General features: G+C 44.2%; 1 protein-coding gene across 3 annotated transcripts in view; it reads right to left on the bottom strand.

Moving 5' to 3' along the window:
* Positions 1 to 18,848, bottom strand: part of rassf1 (Ras association domain family member 1) — a 110,588-nt gene that overhangs the window by 17,681 nt on the left and 74,059 nt on the right. The window contains exons 2-3 of one of the 3 annotated variants that reach the window (XM_073072481.1): positions 15,426 to 15,550; positions 783 to 896 (exon numbers count right to left, since the gene is read on the bottom strand). In XM_073072481.1, coding sequence (XP_072928582.1) covers positions 783 to 896; positions 15,426 to 15,550 — 239 coding nt within the window. Of the gene's footprint in view, positions 1 to 782; positions 897 to 1,539; positions 2,262 to 15,425; positions 15,551 to 18,848 lie in introns of those variants that run through there. The other 2 variants (XM_073072483.1, XM_073072482.1) reach the window with 2 other exon arrangements.

Genomic DNA, 18,848 nt, shown 5'->3' with positions numbered 1-18,848 from the left:
AAACGGAATCCTCAATCAGGACAGTCTATGAGGCCACTGTAGCTTTAGTTTCACTGATTACTTTGTAAGTTCAAAGTGAACGGGAACTGGTCTTGGAAAGTCCTACTTGAAGTTTCACTGAAAGTTTCAATGAAAATAAAACCTAGAAGGAACAGAATCAACCAGGTCTAGAAGTGTGTGTGTGAGTGAGAGTGAGACAGAGAGACACGCAAACTGCAAGGAGAGGATGTTGAGAGGTTTATGACCATTCTGCTGGGTCACCTGGGCTCCTGATGAGATCAGCCAACTGTGGGCAACAGTTTTACCTAACCAAGGGTACTGGAACTGGAGATAGGAATGGCGTGAGGGATGTTAGTCAAGGGTTAGGTAGATATTCTTAGGTTTCTGCCTTAGCATGAAACTACTGTATATCTGGACACTCTACCAGCCACCCCACCCCCAATGGAGACCATCTCTACATCTTCCACCAGCGCTTACTCAGTTTTTGTTATGAAAGCCTGCTGACAATTGGGATTCGAGGGGGAATTTTCTCAGTCAGAGAGGGACAAGTACCTACAATCCCTAGAAGGACTGATAAAGGTACCATCACAGGCAACGTTTAAGCATCCAGTCAGCGAATGGACGGGTGCCCACTAATTCGTGTGTGGACACGACGGGCCGAATAGCCGGTTTCCGAACTCGTTAATTCTATTCTCTTCGGGCTGATCCCCCTCCTCATTCCACCAGCTCTTTCCCCTTTCCCTCACGGCCACCTCCTCCAAACCCAGCGCTCCACAACTCACCTTGTACTTCCTGGGTTTCTTAATGAACGAGGTCCTGGCTGTGAAGAACTGTTCGAATTCCGAGTCTTCCTCCTGGCTGCAGTAACCACTGCTGCTAGTGCTGGTCCACGTCATCTGGAACGAGGGGGAGGGGTATTTCACTCTTTTAAGAAAAAATAATTTATGGTTGGGGGGAAATCAAAGGAGCCACGTAGAGTGGAGAAAACCCTGCCTCACACCCGCAACGCTGGACACACTGTGACTGGTGAACGCTCTGTATCCGCTCTTGTATTGTCTCCAGCAGGCGAGCGAGCGCTTGCTCCTCTCTCACACACAACCGTTGAGATTAGAAAGTACACACACGGCAAATCTCCGGCGCTGATTTGCTCCAAGAAGGAAGTGCGGGGAATGTGGGATCTATACCGGCCCCTCCTTCTTCCTGTCCTTAATGTACAACGCCACTGATATCATCTCCTAAGTATTCAACGGTTAAATATAGCAGCTTTAACCCCTGCCGTGCCCAACTCATCCAACAACCCCTATGGACAGGCCCTCAGAAAACAGAAGCGACGCCGAAAGGGGGTTTGGTGCAGTAAGCAATCCAGGTTTGAGGGGGGGGGGGGGGGGAACAACAGATTAGACAGCTCGGAGATTCAGCTATTTGATTATACAGCCTCCAAACCTCGGGCACTGCCCGAGCTATAATCCAACCCAGAGGTAAAATGAATTTAAAAACACAGACTAGGCACCCACACCAGCAACAAGAACTGACACCCACACTTCTTTACGTGCCCAGTGTGTCAAACCGCATCAGAGATGATCAAGTCGAGATCCAAACATTTCCTCGCTTGTAGCTAGACTCAAGTACATTATTTCCCTTTTTGGTGAGATGAATTGAGGCGGGGTGCGGGTGGAATTGCATGAGATCAGGAAGGGCGCATGCTGCACTATTATGATTAATGTCTCATGATACCTTCCGTAATGTCTATTGCTCAGCCAAGGTCAGCCACAGATTATCCGCTATTATACTGAGAGCGCTGTGCACAAAGTGCATGGTGCGCTCTTAACATTAGAAGACGTTAAATGTACTTCACTGGACAGAAAGTATGATCGGACATGCGGTGACTGCAATGTAAATATTACTGTACACACCCAGCCCGTTACACGTCCACTATCCATTCAAACCTTTACTCTGGCACATTGCCCTTGTGGTAGTGATAACTCGTCCTGGACGCCCAACAGTGAGATGGGTAGCATTGGTGAAGGGCGAAACACACATAACTTAGACCAGGAGCCCTCACTTCCTCTTTCATCTTTTCACAGGGCACTGTGATTTGGTCTGCTCTTCCGTTCCCACCAGCCACCCACTTTAGAACAGCAGGGAGTGCAGCGCAAGTGCCCCTTTCACCTCTTCCACCATCCAGGAAACACACAGTCTTTCCAGGTGGAAGCTGCGAATCACCTGCACTGGTGTACTGCATTTCGTGCTCGCAATGTGGTCTCCTCTGCAGCAGAAAAAAGAAATGCAGACAAGGTCAAGACACAAAATGCTGTAGCAACTCAGCAAGCCAAGGGGCACCTAGTAAGAAGAGTCCAGTCGACGTTTCGGGCCGAAACCCTTCGGCAGGACTGGGAAATAAAGATGTGGAGTGGATTTAAAAGGTGGGGGTGAGGGCGGGAAGAGAGAAACACCGGGTGACAGGCAAAACCCGGAGGGGGAAGGATGAAGCAAGGGGGGAGAAGCACCAGAGGGAGGTGATGGGCGGGCAAGGTGAGAGAGGGAAAAGGGGATGGGGAATGGTGAAGTGTTGGGGTGGGGGGGGCATTACCGGTAGTTAGAGATATCGATATTCATGCCATCAGGTTGGAGGCTACCCAAGTGGAATACAAGGTGTTATTCCTCCATCTTGGGCCTATAAAGTACCCTGGACATCTTCAAGGAGTGGCGTCTCAGAAAGGCAGAGTCTATTATTAAGGACCTCCAGCACCCAGGACATGCCCTTTTCTCACTGTTACCATCAGGTAGGAGATACAGAAGCCTGAAGGCACACACTCAGCGATTCAGGAACAGCTTCTTCCCCTCTGCCATCCGATTCCTAAATGGATATCAAAGCTTTGGACACTACCCCACTTTTTAAAAATATACAGCATTTCTGTTTTTGCACGTTTTTAAAAAAATCTGTTCAATATAATTGATTTACTTGTTTATTTATTGTTATGTTTTATTTTATTATTATTTTCTCTCTGCTAGATTATGTATTGCATTGAACTGCTGCTGCTCAGTTAACAAATTTCATGTCACGTGCCGGTGATAATAAACCTGATTCTGATTCTGAAATGAATGCTAACATCGCATTTGCCTTCCTTACTACCAACTCAACCTGCAAGTTAACCTTTAGGAATCCTGCACTAGGACTCCCAAGTACCTTTGCAGCCCAATTTCAGAATACACTCCTTATTTGAGAAAACAGTCTACACCTTTATACCTTATACCAAAGTGTATGACCGTGCACCTCCCTACACTGTATTCCATTCACCACTTCTTTGACCATTCTGCTCATCTGTCCAAATCTGTTGTGGACGCTTTGTTTCCACCTGCCCCTCTACCTAGCTTTTACCTGCAATATTAACCCCATTTCTCTTCCCACAGCCTGACTCTCTGAGTTATGTCCAGCATTTTCTGCTTTCATTTTAGTCTGTGCAACAACAGGGTGTGCCTGTCGCACCCCCCACGCCCTGCTTTCCCCCAAGAGTCAAGTAAAAGAGACAATGTTTACCCTGCAAAGCCATTCCAAGTGTCACCATACTGTGCAGCAAATTCAATCCTAGCAGCTTGGCTGAACGACTGATATACACCATTTGCGAAACTAGGTATATATGTTCATGCGACATTGATTTAAAATGCGGGCTATACACCTTCTCCTTCCCTTCTTTCATTAGGTGGTGCCGAGGTCACGTGCCTGCCAACCTGATTGCACATTTAAAAAAAAATGAAATTACATAATTGAGCAAAAGAGAAACTTCCAGGTGCGGAGGGCACCACCTGTATTGTGCTCTAGAAGACGTTGCAGAGGTCTGGGTCAGGTTGGGAAGGGGGATTTTTTTTCTGTATTTTGTATTTGTACATACAGAACTATCCCACATTCTAGGGCAAAGGTTCCCAGCCCGGGGTCCATGCACAGCTCAGTTAAAAGTAAGGGTCTATGGCATAAAGAGAGATTGGGAACCCCTGTTCTCCGGTGTGGGCTGTGCAAGGAAGGTCAAGGCATCAGCTGTAAGATTAACTGAGAGCCCGTTTCATTATTCAGAGCCACCCGTCTGTGCTCTTCAACATAATGCTGACTCCTGCCTCCATTCTACACTGCTGTCTGCTCTTCCACATTCCTGAGGTGGATAATCCAGTTGTGGGAGCCACTGGAATTCCAGCTTCATCACTCATCAGTTGCCGTGGGATACACAGGGAAGAAGAAGTGACAGACAGGAAAAGTACCCCTTTCCAATGCACGCTGTCCCACAATCTTTGGGATTACTATGTAGATTCTTTTCACACAGAGATCTCCCACGACAGCCAAGAACCAAAATAGACAGGAATTCACTGATGAAAGCACTTTCATTGACATCAGAACAGCTAATTTTGAACCGTAGCCAATGTTTATAATAATGGGAAATGCAGCAGTCATAAGCTCTCATAAACAATGGCCTGATAATAGTCATTGAGAGATACGCCTCAGAAACAGGCCCCTAGTCCTTAGCTACATAAAGATAAGACATTCTAAAGACGTGTAAAACCAGAGTAACACACTCAAAAATGCTGGAGGAACTCAGCAGGTCAGGCAGCATCTACATAGAGAAATAAACAGCTGACTATTCGGGCCAAGCCCTTTCATCAGGACTAATCTTACCATAACCCATTTTATTCTCCCTAAATTCCTAACAACTACCCCTTACTCTATTTCCCACCTAAAACACTAGGGGGCAATTCACAGTGGCCAATTAACTTACAAGCTCATACCTTTATGGTATGTGGAAGGAAGCTGGAAGACCCACATGCGGAGAACATGCAAACTCCACAGAGACAGTGCCAGAGGTAGACTGTTGGAACTGTAGGCAACCCCTCTACTAGCTGCTCCACCATATCACAGAAGTTAATCTGTTTTATTTTTGTAGATGAAAATTTATTGGCCAGAATGCCAGAGATAACTCTCTTGCCTGTCTTTGAATTAGTACACTAAATAGATTTTACTTTATGTCCCTCCACCTATCTTAAATGAAAGCTAGTAGTAACCCCAATCCCTCAATATGTCTCCAAGACCTGGGTTAGGTACATAAAGCATCTCAAAGTACTGGGAAGATCCTACTGATGCGTCTCTGTAAAATCCTCCAAGATTTCTGGCAGGATAGGTAAACCAATGTCAGTATCTTTTCCAAGACTAACATCCTCCAGTTACACTCAGAAGGCAATGTTGGTCAGGCCATTTTGTTTGCTTGTCTAACACCACTCTGGAGAACAAACCTTTTCTTCTGAGGGGCACAAGATATTGCAGATGCTGGAGTAACACAAAAAATACTGGAAGAACTCAACGAGTCAAGCTGCATCTGTGGAAGGAAGTGGGCAGTCAACATTTCGGTTGGAGTACCTTAATCTAGATCGGTAGACAGAAGAAAAGATTTCACAATGGGCTCAAAGCCTCTTTGAAGAAATGTAACATCCCACCAACTCCTGGGAATGTCTGACCCATGACACTGCATTTTGCTATGCTTGGATGGTACTGTTAGAGTCCCTGTGCCAGGGAGCACACAAGAGTGGATGCCGGGAGGAGCGAACCACTCACAAAACAAGCCAGGTTTCTTCTGCCCCATCAGTAGAAAAGTCTGTGGTTCCCACATTGGTCTCCGTTACCTCAGAACCCATAAAGCTCAGTTGTAAGCAAGTTATCTTCAATAGAGAAGGGATGCCTAGAAGGGAAATGGTTTCCCACTGCAATCACTGATGCCTACTCTGCCAGCTCCGATTGGTACAGCACAGGATGAAAAGGAGCGTGGAAGCTGGGGAAACATTGTGGGACACTTCATTAGAGGACAGAGAGCTTAGCCTGCTCCACTCATTGCCAAAGCCAGAACAGGCTGATCTCGTGGCCAGATGAAAAGGAATCAAAAATCTTAATTAAATCTGCATAAGGTACATATGCAATTAAGGATCGAGGATCAACTTTATTCACTGCATACGTTTACATGTATTAGGAATGTGCTGTGGTGAGTTGGTCAGGGTGCGACATGCAACAAAAAACAACAAATTGAACAATTATAAAGAATAATTATGTATATAAAATAAAGTTAGAAGTTAATGTATGGATATGGAACAAATAAACATAAATAACAGCATGCACTTCCAATGTAAACATCTACAAAAAGAGCTTTAAGGTGTTTACAGTGCAGTGCAGTGACAGGGGTAATAGAGGGGGTGGGGGCTAAATAGAGTGGTTGATCAGACTGGGAGATGTAACCTCTAGCTTGAAGAATTTGTTTTAATAGCCCATTAGCATTTCCAGAAAAAGGCAGTTTGCAGGGTGGGTAATGTTCACAATGATTTGTCCTGCCCACTTCTTTGTTCTGGATGCATACGAGCCCTGCAGTGATGGTAGGCTGCAGCCAATGACCTTTTCTGCTGACCTGGCTGTTCGCTGTAGTTTTCCTACATTGTGAGAGGATGCTGCAACAGACCTCTGACAATATACAAAATGAAACTGTAACCTGGATTTTATTTTAAGGCTTTAAAGAAATTCAAGTCAGGAAACCAGATTGTGAGCACTTCAAGGCCACAGCATCGAGAGGAAAGCATGAGAGACTGAAAAAGAAAAATGTGACCTCTGTTAGTTGCAGCTGCTTTCAATTAATCTACAAACAGGAAGAAACTGGAAGGAAGCAGCAAATACGGCACACAAGGCCGTTTCTGATTCTGACCCACCCCCAGTCCCTTCGGAGTCAGGCTTGGTGTACAGGCAGCGGCGATGAAGCCAGCAAAGACCCTTTCACTTCCTCACCAGCCGCAGGGTTTCTGTGGAGAGTTCCCGGCAGTGCTGACGGACTGCTGACCTGCCCCTCCCCCAAAAACGCCACGTCCCCAGGAGCACATTGTGCAATGAGAGAGTCCCCGATGCTGTATTCAGTACCATGAATGTGCTTTGGGATTATTGGGAAAGAATAGTAACAGCACCACAGTCCACTCAGTAGGTACTGCATGTTGCTGCTTCACTTTGGCCTTGCAGGTACACATGCCAATTCCTGTCTCAGCTGTATATCAATTACTTCCCACTACCTCCAAGCTTGCCCTGCCTTCCAAACCTCTTCCTACAGTAGTATTGTTTACTTAAAACAACTTGTGGCTCTTCATACAGAGCTAGGGAGACAAATCAGCAGTTTAAAGTATGTTTTAAGGCTCTCAGATCTCAAAGATCTCCTGATTCCACCCAAAGCTTTTCTGCCTGGAACAAAGTTCACCTTTTCCACTGAGATCGGTTGAGACTAGAACTAAAGGTCATAGGTTAAGGGTGAAAGGGGAAATGTTAAGGAGGAACCTCTTCATTCAGAGGGTGGTGAAAGCGTGGAACAAGCTGCCAGTGGAAGTGTGGATGTGGATTTGATTTCAACGTTTAAGAGAAGTTTGGATAAATACGTGGATGAGAGGACTCGGGTCCAAGTGACCATTAATTGGACTAGGCAGAATAATAATTTGGTACAGACCTGATTCTGTGCTGTAATTCTCTAAGACTCTATGGTTCTCTCTGTCATCCACTTTTGTGTGCCTATATTGGCTTATTACAGGTAGTTCCCGGGTTGTAACAGGATTCTGTCCCTGCGAACTGTTTGTAAGTCAGAGATGAACAGAAGCAATATGTGGGGGAGGATCACAGAAACAATTGTGATGGGAGAGTGAGCGGGTGTAGGAAGAGCTGGCCTCTGCTCAGTGCTCCCACCTCGGTTCAGCTTGGCACAGCCCCTGACTGTTGCAGCTTGGGGGGTGGGAGTAGGGAGAGCAGGCAAGTGGAATTGATCCATTCCCACTCTGTTGAAGGTGCCTGCCACAGCCAGCAAACCTATCCCCATCCATCCCACTGGTCTCCAACATCTTGTTCATATGTAGGGGCTACCATAGGCTAGGCGTTCATCTCCTGGGAAGGACCTGTATACACTAACAACTCAATTTTAAATCATGTCCTATCCCTCAGTAGCATTGTTTCCCCAGTCTGTGACCCACTCTAACTCTACGAACATGACCTTGGTGCTCTTGACTCTGGCCTTTGGTACATCGATTATTTTCAACAATCACCCTTCAGGTCCATCCAAACTCAGGAGATCCTTCCCTCAACTTCTTCAGCCTCTTTAGCTCTTCCAAAAACTGAAGTGACCCTGATAAACAGTCCTAACATTGCTATGGTTGTGTGTCATAGTGGATGTGTTGTGAATGAATTAAGTCATTTTTACAACATGGGTACTTGAATAATGTTTATTCATCCATTCATTGGTACCTGGGCATCACTGGCAAGGCCATCTTTTTGTCCCTATTGCTAATTGCCCTGAAGAAGGTGGCGATGAGCAGCCTACTTGAACCACTGCAGACCTTCAGGTGAAGATACTCACAATAGAGTTGGGTAGGAAGTTCCAGGATTTAAACATAGCGATGAAGCTGGTAACCAGAGATCTGTAACTGGCAGTGGGCACTTTTGAATACCCGCCCTACTCCAACAAGAGCCAGAGTAATACGGCAGGGAAACAATCCCTTCGGTCCAACTTGTCCATACCAACCAAGATGCCCAACTAACCTAGTTCCATTTGCCCCAGTTTGGCATATATCACCTCTGAACCTTTACTATCCATGTGCATGTCCAAATGTATTGTTTCTGTACCTGCCTTGACTATTTTCCCTGGCATCTCATTCCATATATGCATTACACTGTGCTGAATCTGCCCCTTGGTCTCTTTAAAACCTTTTCCCTCTCATCTTAAATTTATGCCTGCGAGTTTTTGATTCCCTTTCCTTGGGAAAATGACTGTGCCCACTCATCTTATCCATGCCTCTCATGATTTTGTACAGCTCTATCAGGTCACCTCCTTTGCTCCAAGGAATAAAGTCCTAGCCAGTCTTTCGCAATAACTCAGACCTTCATGTCCTGACAATATTCTCATAAATATATTTTGTACTCTTTTCAGTTTGATGACACCTTTTTCAGTACAGGGTAACCAAGACTTTACATACTACTCCAAGTGTGGCTCACGCACTGGTCTTGTACAACTGCAACACAACGTCCCTACTCCTATACTTAATACCATGTCTGATGAAGACCCATGTGCCAAAACTGTTTACCTGTGATGCCATTTTCAGGGAGCTATATACTTGTATTACTGGGGCCTTCGGTTCTACAACATCCGAGGGCTCCGATAGTCACGTTAGTATGACTTCCCAAAATGGAACACCTCACACTTAACCAGATTGGACACCATTTGTCATTCCTTGGCCACTGACCGAGCTGATCAAGAGTCCCATTGGTTGTCATGATAGCTATTCTGGGGCTAACCTTTGGTGGTCAGTCATTCTCTGGATAGGCTGTAGGCTTTGATCTTCTTTTCAGAGGAAAGCAAGTTTCAATCTTTCGACACTCTTTGCATTTCTGCTTCATACTACGGGATTATTAACCTTCTAAGGCTTAGAAATCAAATCCTGAGCATATATTCTGAGGCTTAGGTACTGAACGTAATTTAATCCTTATGATTCAAGTCTGTCTGTAATACATAATTGATGCCTCTTTCCTAAGGCAGCCATTAGCTGGTCAGAACAGAAGGGCAAAACAAAAACAAAAGCAGGTCTCCTTTCAGTTTCTAGCCTTGTCAATTTTGCGGCAGGAAGTCAAAGAGCCATTTGTTTGTGTTTAAAAATAAATATAGTCGCTCCTTCTCATATTCTGTGGGATATCACTATCAGGATGGGATGTTCAGCAATTCAATCAACAAAAATTTGAATAAAAAGAAAAATCCCTGAACATTAATCTTACTCCCATGCCTCATGTCTGTAGCTCCAGCCAAGGACTATGAGGCAGACTTGGGACATCAGTGAGGAGCTCGATACAATCACTGTTACTGAAGGGGTGGTGCTGAGCAAACTGGTGTGCCTAATGGTAGACAAGTCCACTGGTTCTGATGGGAAATGGACAGAAGTTATAGTAGACATGTTTGTGATAATTTAACAAAATTCTCTGGACCCCGGGCAGAACCCCATGACAGCAAATATCATACCACTGTTTGAAAAAGGATGTAAGTAAAAAGTGGATAACTATAGACCTGTTAACTCAATGTCTGTGGCTGGGAAACTGTTTGAAGCTATCATTAAGGAAGAAATACTGGGACACCTGGATAGAGTGATTCCATTAGGCAGACACAGCGTGGGTTTACGAAGGGTAGAACTTGTCTGGCAAACTAAATGGAATTCATTGAGGATATAATGAGTGCAGTGGATAGAAGAAAACAAGTGGATGTTGTATACTTGGATTTCCAGAAGGCACTCAATATTGTGCTGCATAAAATAAAGATGCATGGAGTTGGGGTAATGCATTAGCATGGGTAGAGGGCTGGTTAACCAATAGAAGGCAAAGATTTGGGATAAATGGGTGTTTCAGGGGTTGGCCATCAGTGATGCGCAGAGCACTACAGCAGAGAGTGCTGGGCCCACAACTGCTCACAATATATACATTAATGGTTTGGAAGAGGAGACTGAATGCTGCTCATCTAACTTTGCTAAATTGAATGGAAAAACAAATTGCCTAGAGGATGCAGAGATATATAGACAAGTTAAGTGAATAGGCAAGGGTCTGTCAGATCAAGTACAATGTTGATAAGTGTGAGATCATCCACTTGGGCAAAGAAATAGAAGATCAGATTATTATTTAAATTGTGAAAGATTGCAGTATGATGTTATGCAGAGGGACTTGGGAATATTTGTGCATGAATCGCAAGAGTTTGGTTTACATGTGTTACAGATTATCAAGAAGAGAAATAGAATGTTGGCCTTCATTGCCAGAGGCACTGCCAGGGAGATTATGCTGAAACTGTAGAGGTATTGATGAGCAACACACACAAAAGACTGGAAGAACTCAGCAGTGCAGACAGCATCTATGGAAAAGAGTAAACAGTCTTTTCCATAGATGCTGCCTGGCCTGTTGAGTTTCTCCAGCATTTTGTGTGTTGCTTGGATTTCCAGCATCTGCAGATTCCCTCATGAAGGTACTGGTGAGACTGCACCGGGAGTAATGAAAGCAGTTCTGGTCTCTTTATTTGATACACTGGCATTGGAAGTAGTGTAGAGATTGAGTTGCCTTTGATTATACTTGCTGGAATTCAGAGAATAAAAGGAGATCTTCTATAAATTATGAAAAGGATAGATAAAACGGAGGCAAGAAAGTTGTTTACACTGTTAGGTGTCTCAGCTGTTCGTTCTGCATAATCCCTCTAAGATCGGGTTTGAGGAGATCCAAGCGTCAGCGCAAGGGAAAACTAAGGAGTCGTTGGTTGTGGAGTTTCTCTTCTTCGGCTGTCCATCGATTTCAATGTTGACTGTGCTGAGAGTTTAGTCTCTGCAGGCACGTTTGTGGGCCACAAGACCGGCACTGGATCTGTGGAGTGTGCTGTATTGTGATATGCAAGGAGGAAATTGGCAACCTTCTGATTCGGTGTCAGGGAAGCGTGTTCTGCTGACATTGCTCATAGTGTGTTCATTACTCTCTGGACAAATCTTTCCGCCAAGCCATTTGTAGCTGGGCGGCACATTGCAGATGTAATATGTCTAATTCTATTCACTTTTAGGAATGACTGCAGTCCATTGTCACTGACTAAGTGTTCTGGAACAACTGTACTGGAGAAGAAGCTTCTCAACATATCAGAGGCTGTAGTGGGGTTATTGGGAACACTTGTAGCTTCATCCACTATTACCAAGAAATTTGTGCACATGAATGGTCTGGCAAAATCCACATAAATACAATGCCAGGGCAATGCAGGCCATTCCCAGGGCTGGAGAGGTGCTGCTCTTGGCATCTTTTGAATGTGTTGGAAACCCAAACAGAGCGTGGTGAGCTGCTCGATCTGCTGATATATCATAGGCCACCAGACAAAGCTTTGAGCCAACGCTTTCACTTTGACCATGCCAAGATGATCAGAATGTAGTTCCTCCAGCACATTTGATCTGTGCTTGGATGGGGCAACAACTCTGTATCACCACAAGGTAACTCCTGTCAAGGGTAAGTTCATTCTGGTGCTGGTAAAAATGGGGGAGCTGGAATTTCAGCTGCACGTTCCCGTTATTTTCAGTGGTTATGTAGACCTGAGGCAGTGTGGGGTCTTTTCTAGTTTCCCTTTGGATTACCTCGGCTGTAATAGGGAGTTTTTCTAATTTGCATTAGTGAGAATATGTCAAGTGTCCTCTTTTGTAAATTTTTCAGGTATTTTCTTTTTTAATGGTAACTTGGACAATTCATCAGCATTTCCACAATTAGTGGTCCTCTTGAATTCAATTTTGTAATTGTGTTTTACAAGAAACAGAGCCCGACTCTGCATTCTTGATGCAGCTGTTAGTGGAACACCCTTCTGAGCATTCAAAACTGGATATCAATGGTTGATGATCAGTAGGGACAGTAAAATCTCTCCCATACAAGTACTGATTGAAACTTTTTACAACCCAAACCAGAATCAGGGCCTCTCTGTCAATCTGTGCATATGTCTCACTACAGTGGTAAGGGAGTCAAAGGCTATGGGCCATTCACTTCCATCACTCATAACACGTGACATGACTGTACATAAGGTGAGGCGTCACAGGCAAGCTTCACTGGATGATGTGGATCATAACGTGTGAGTACAGTGACTGACGTCACCACTGCCTCTGCCTTTTTGGAAAGCCACCTCATATTACGTTGTCCATTGCCCATTCTTCCTGACCTGTAGTAATGAGTTCAAGGGGTGAAGCACAGTAGTCGGGTTTGGCAGGAACCTGTGATAATAATTGACAGACCCTAAAAAGGACCACGACTGTGATACATGTTTTGGCCTTGGGGTGACCACCGCTACTTGAATGTTCTCAGCACACTTGTGTAATCTTTGTGCGTCAATGGTGTCACCAGAGTAAGTGATGCTTAGTTTAAAGAATTCACGCTTGTAGCGTCATGCTCTGAGCCCATAATCTCATAATCTTCTTAACACTGTCTTGAGATTTTGGAGATCCGGTAACAATAATGTCATCCAGGTAACATTGAGACCCTGGGCACTCCTGTTGCACCGGGTCCATTGCTTTCTGTGAGTGTACAAGTGCAGATGCTACACTAAGTTAAGACTATTATAGTGATAAAGCCATTGTAAGTGTTTGTAGTGACAGACACTTTTTACTCTTCTTCCATCTCCATCTACAGGTAGACCTCAGCTAATTCTACTTTGCCGAAGTGTTTCCCTCCAGAAATGTTTGAAAATATATCCTCTATCCTGAGCAGAGGGTATTGACCTACTTTCAGTACTGGGTTGATGGTAATCTTAAAATCATCACAGGTCCTATCAGACCTATTTGTCCTGGCCACTGGGACCACTGGCATTGCCCACATGCTCCGCTCAACCTTGGAAAGAATTCCTTCTGCCTCCATGTGATCTAGCTCACTGGCTAATTTATCACGGATGGTATAAGGAACTGGAAAGGCTTTTTAAAACTTGGGTGTTGCATTTTAATTTAACACTATTTTACACTTGATATGTTTGAGTTTTTCAATGCCATCCTTGAACACTGGTGTGGCCGCATCCAGTACCTTGCCTTAATTCGCTTTCAGTTGACGACTCTATTACAGGGGATGTGGCATGCAAATGATCGATGGATTTCCTATCAAGTTGTACTTGTCTCAGCCAGTCATGGGCCCACAATGCTGGCCCTCCTGTTTTTACCGCATATAAGCTCAGGCTTGTTGGTTGTTGTATCTCACTGTTATGAATGTCATTCTCACAGGGGTTAACTTTTCTCTAGTACAAGTTCTTATTTCAATGTCTGCAGGCTTCAGTTCAGTGTCTTTCAATTACCATTCAAACTCATTCTGTGGAATGACTGAAACAGCTGAGCCAGCGTTCAATTACATTTTAATTAATTTGCCATTCACTTCTAGTGTCAGCCATCGTGCTTGTCTCTTGTTAGTTTTCATATTATAAATCTCAGACCTGTGTCACCATTGTCAGATTTTTCCATCAACAGCATGCAGATTAGTGCTCTCCTTGAAACTGTAACTTGATTTTTTATCTTTTTCTCTTCCCTGTGCGGTCCATCTATTTTTGTTTGCCCAAAATGCTCTTTGTGTGCGTGCTACTTTGCTATTCAATTGCTTCAAAATACTGGGCAATTTACTTAGTACAAAATATCCAATTATCTGTTGTTTAATCGAACAGATCTCTCTTTCTGATGTAGCCAGCCATTTCTGCTGTTTTTTAAACAATTTAAATTATCTCTCTGTACTCACTTGTTTATGAACCCCCTGAATTTCATCTATTTTCTGCCTTTTTTAAACTCTACCATCTTCTGCCCTTGTGAAGAAAAATGTGCTGTGCTTTGTATTTTACTCAACTGTTTCTGTCCTCTTGTGAAGAAAACACGCTGCACTGGTTTTTTAACTAGAATGTTTCGCTGTGCTTTAAACAGGTAGGAAACTGTCACAGGTCATTTTAAAACTTACTTGTCACCACAGTTATGTTTGAAACTCCAAAAATGAATAGAAAATATGGGAGCCTGGCAATAAACATGTCAACTTCGTTCGTACTTGTAGAGCAGCACACACTTATGACATGGTGGCATAATGACGTATGCCGTTCACATACTTTTACATAATGAATGACTTAAACAAAGAATGCTTATTCAAACAATTTACAATATTACTGAAATATTAAATACACAACAGCTATCTCATTAAATCTATTTAAGACACAGTTAAAAAGATTTTTTGCATTGGAGGGAAATTAAAAGTTTATGGGAAGAAAGTAGGTATGTGGAACTGAGTCCACAGCCATGATCTTACTGGATTGCAGAAGAGGCTGGACGGGCCAGATGGCCTACTCCTGCTCCTATTCCTTATGAAGGAGTCTCATTCAGATTCAAAGTTAGCTTCTGACAGTATCATCAAGACTACCATTTAATTGACAAGATTAGACACGAGTCTTTGAAGAGCTTGTTTGTTCAGAAGAGTGCGGATTAATTTGTAATGGTAGAGAGTGTCTGATTATTCAGAAGGGTAAGGGTTAACAGGGTTCATTTTCTTATAATTACATCACGTAAGTATAATCAGATCTTGTGTCCTATTACAGCTGACAGGCTTGAGGGTGTTGATTAGCTGGTGCTGACAAAGTCACTCTGTCTGTAACTGTGACCTGAGACATGGCTGTCACTGAGTTTGGAAGGAAAGGCTCTGGAAGTAACACGAACTGGTTTCACACCATCTTACATAAGGGTATCAAATAAACTACGATTATCTGCTTCATTACCATAATGCAGTTAGTGTCTTGTATAAACCTGCCTTGCACCAGCTGTCCCTGGGGAATCCTACCCTCCTGCATTCCTCCCCCTGCCCTCCTCTGGCTCCTATTACCAGGACGTTGTACAATCCCTACCACATTGGTGTCCTGCTCGAGTGGCTGTTCTGCGCCGTCCACAAGGTTCAACGTTTTGATCTTTGGCCGGTTGCAGTCGAGCTGGATCAGAGGTCGGCAGCGGTAGTGGCAACGGAACTTGCAGTCTGAAACAGTCAGACAGAGGAATCTTAACATAGTCACCAGCACACTGCACACAATAAACAACTTGCAGCATTACCATATTGGGCATGTAATCTCCCAAAAGTACCTAGACCAAACATTTACATTTTACATGCACCGGAATCATCGAGGCTGAGAAGGCCATGGACCAAACAGAATCAGTGTGGATGAGTATTTGATTGCTAGTATGGATATAGTGGGCTGAAGGGCCTGTTTCTGTGTTGTACGAGTCAATGCTACTTGATGTTAGAAAACAAAACTTGATGTGTTAGGAGATACTAAGACATGTTAAGTCAGCGATGATATTGGAATAAATTTATTATTGTTATGTATACTGAGATACAGTGAAAAACTTTAGTTTGCATGCTAACCAGACAAATCATTTCATACGTAAGTACCTTGAGACAAAATAGAAAAAATAACAGGATGCTGAACATCGAACATCACAGCATACTTCAGGCCCTTTGGCCCATAATATTGTACTGACTTTTTAACTTAAAAGTTATAACCATTCCCTTCTACATAACCCTCAATTTTTCTATCATCCACATGCCTATCTAAGAGTTTCTTAAATATCCTGAATGAATCTGCCTCTATCACCACAGGAGGAGGAGAAGGAGGTTTTACCTGAAACCAGGAGACTACATTAACTCCAGTTGCAGTTCATACCTTCTTGGTCCTCTTGGTGCTGTGGTCATCAGTCTCTGCCTATACTCAGCTAGTAGAAGTACAGCCAGGTGATCAGACCTCTCAAAGTGTGGGCATGGGATGACATAGCATCTTCAAGAAGCCATGCCTCGAAAAGGTGGCATCCACCATCAAGGACGCACATCATCCAGGACATGTCCTCTTTTCACTGCCACCATCAGGAAGGAGGCAGGAGCTTGAATTTTGATTATTATGTATGCATTGTACTGGTGTCGCATGACACCAAATGTCCTGACGCACGCCGGTGATACTAAATCTGATTCTGATGACACCCCGGCTACCCCCTCCTTTCTGTACCTCCCTGTGTCTCTTCCTCTGATGGATCAGTTCAGTGGGATGTGGCATTCCCAGGGAGTGTAACGGAGGAATGGTGTATCACACACGTCTGGATTCTGTGAGTACAGTATCAGGTGTCGCAAGAGCAGTCTGCAGGACACCAGTTTCAGTTTCGCTCCAGTCCCAGACGATTGTAAGGAGGACCTTGTACGGGCAGGGAACATATCTGAAATTGGTGCCTGGGTCTGCTTTACTTTTTGCTTTTGCCCTTCCATTGTTTTAATGACAATACAAATGAGTGGCTTGCTAAATCACTTCAGAGTTCAGCCTTATTCCAAGCCTTGAGTCACGGACGGTGCAAGAACAACAGAATTCCTCCCTGAAGGACATTAGTGAACCAGACAGGTTACTACAACAATACCGTAATGTGCTTTTGTGTTCATCATTACCAGAGTAATTCCAATAAATAAGATAAATGTTTAGTATTTTTCATACACCTAATGAAGTGAATGACTCATGTTTGTGAAGAGTGAGTTAGGAACATGCTGTCTTTCATTAACAAACTAAGCCTTACTCACCAACCTTGCTTATTTCCACACATACAAAGTAGCTTCTAAAGGGCTTCTGCAGCCCCAGATCCTGAATGTTTCCTGGCATGGAATAAGACTGAAGAAGTAATCAGTTGAGGGTGCGTGCTTCACAAAGATATCTGCATCCAGACTTCATTGTTAAATCACATTCTGAGCCCAGCTGAATCGATTTACTTGAGTGGACAATGGTTTTGTTTTAAATTCGGAGATACAGCATGGTAACATGGCCTTAAGACTCCACACTGCCAATAGCACCCATGGAACAATTAACCTGCTCACCTGTACATCTTTGTACGGTGGGAGGAAACCAGAGCATCCAGAGGAAATCCACGTGGTCACGGGGAGAACATACAAGTTTCTTACAGTGGTGAGAACTCAACCCAGATTCCTGGCGCTGTAAGATCAGTACGATGGAGAAATGGGAAAATTCAATATGCTACCCCTCCCCACCCCCAACCTGATCTTGGCAGCTACGAACAAGGGATCGTGGATCAGTGCCATTGAATGCAGCACTTTTCTGATAACTGTGTTCTCCTAATAATGTCCCAATGAAGGATAGTTTCTTTTGAGGGAGGACATGAGTTGAGGGTTAGGGGGCAAAAGTTTAGGGGTAACATGAGGGGGAACTTCTTTACTCAGACAGTGGTAGCTGTGTGGAACGAGCTTCCAGTAGAAGTGGTAGAGGCAGGTTTGACATTGTTATTTTTAGAAAAAATTGGATAGGTATATGGACAGGAAAGGAGCGGAGGGTTATGGGCTGAGTGCAGGTCGGTGGGACTAGGTGAGAGTAAGCGTTCGGCACGGACTAGAAGGGCTGAGATGGCCTGTTTCCGTGCTGTAATTGTTATATGGTTATATATTCCCATTGGCAATCACTTCTGGGTCTCCTAGCAGACCAGGAGTCATTGGTGTATTCGGGAATCAGATTTCCATATGGGTGGGGAGCACAAGCGATGGTAACCCCTAGGTATGCAAATTGGCAAGACCGGAGTTTGATGCCTAGTGTTCATGTCCTGTTAAGGGTGAATTGGGTATTCGAGACCCAGCGTTCATGGTTATCATCCAGGGTCCTCGTTCATTATCATTGGCAAATCTTAGGTTGCTATCGAACATCGAAACCCGAAGGTCAATCAGAAGTCTAGAAGCCGAGGCTCGTGGGCTGGAACCCCAAATCTGCTGGGGAAGTTGAAGGCCAGATTCTGCACATCTACAAGTCTACTGGGGGCTGAAGTTGGTCTGCACTGGGGTTGGAGGACTGGGCGTGTGCGTGGGTGGGAGGGAGGGTCACAGCTTGTTCTGTTTTGTTGTGTTCTGTGAATGTGTGATGACACTTGTAGGTTTTCCCCAGCATACTGTTGGATGTGTGGGTTGTTAACACAAACGGCCCATTTCACTGTGTGCTTCAATGTACATCTGATAAACAAATCTGAATCTGAACCTGCTCTGAACCCCAAAACCAGCAGACTCCCTATAAAAGCTTTAGAGCATTACAGGTTGTGGATTACAAGCTGGAAGTTCCCTCACTAGATCATCCAGTAGAAATTATACAAGGCAGCACTATACTCTTTTATATTTTACCATCCATGGAGCAAAATAGTATTTACCCCTTTCCATTTCATGCCACACTTCCATACTAGCGTCCTTGCAATAGAACCGCCGAATCCCACCCCACCCCCCACACACACACCAAAAGTTTCTCCAAACAGTG

Source organism: Hemitrygon akajei, chromosome 19, assembly GCF_048418815.1.
Source record: "Hemitrygon akajei chromosome 19, sHemAka1.3, whole genome shotgun sequence".
Classification (NCBI taxonomy): Eukaryota; Metazoa; Chordata; class Chondrichthyes; order Myliobatiformes; family Dasyatidae; genus Hemitrygon; species Hemitrygon akajei.
This window is presented reverse-complemented; position numbering and strand designations above follow the sequence as displayed.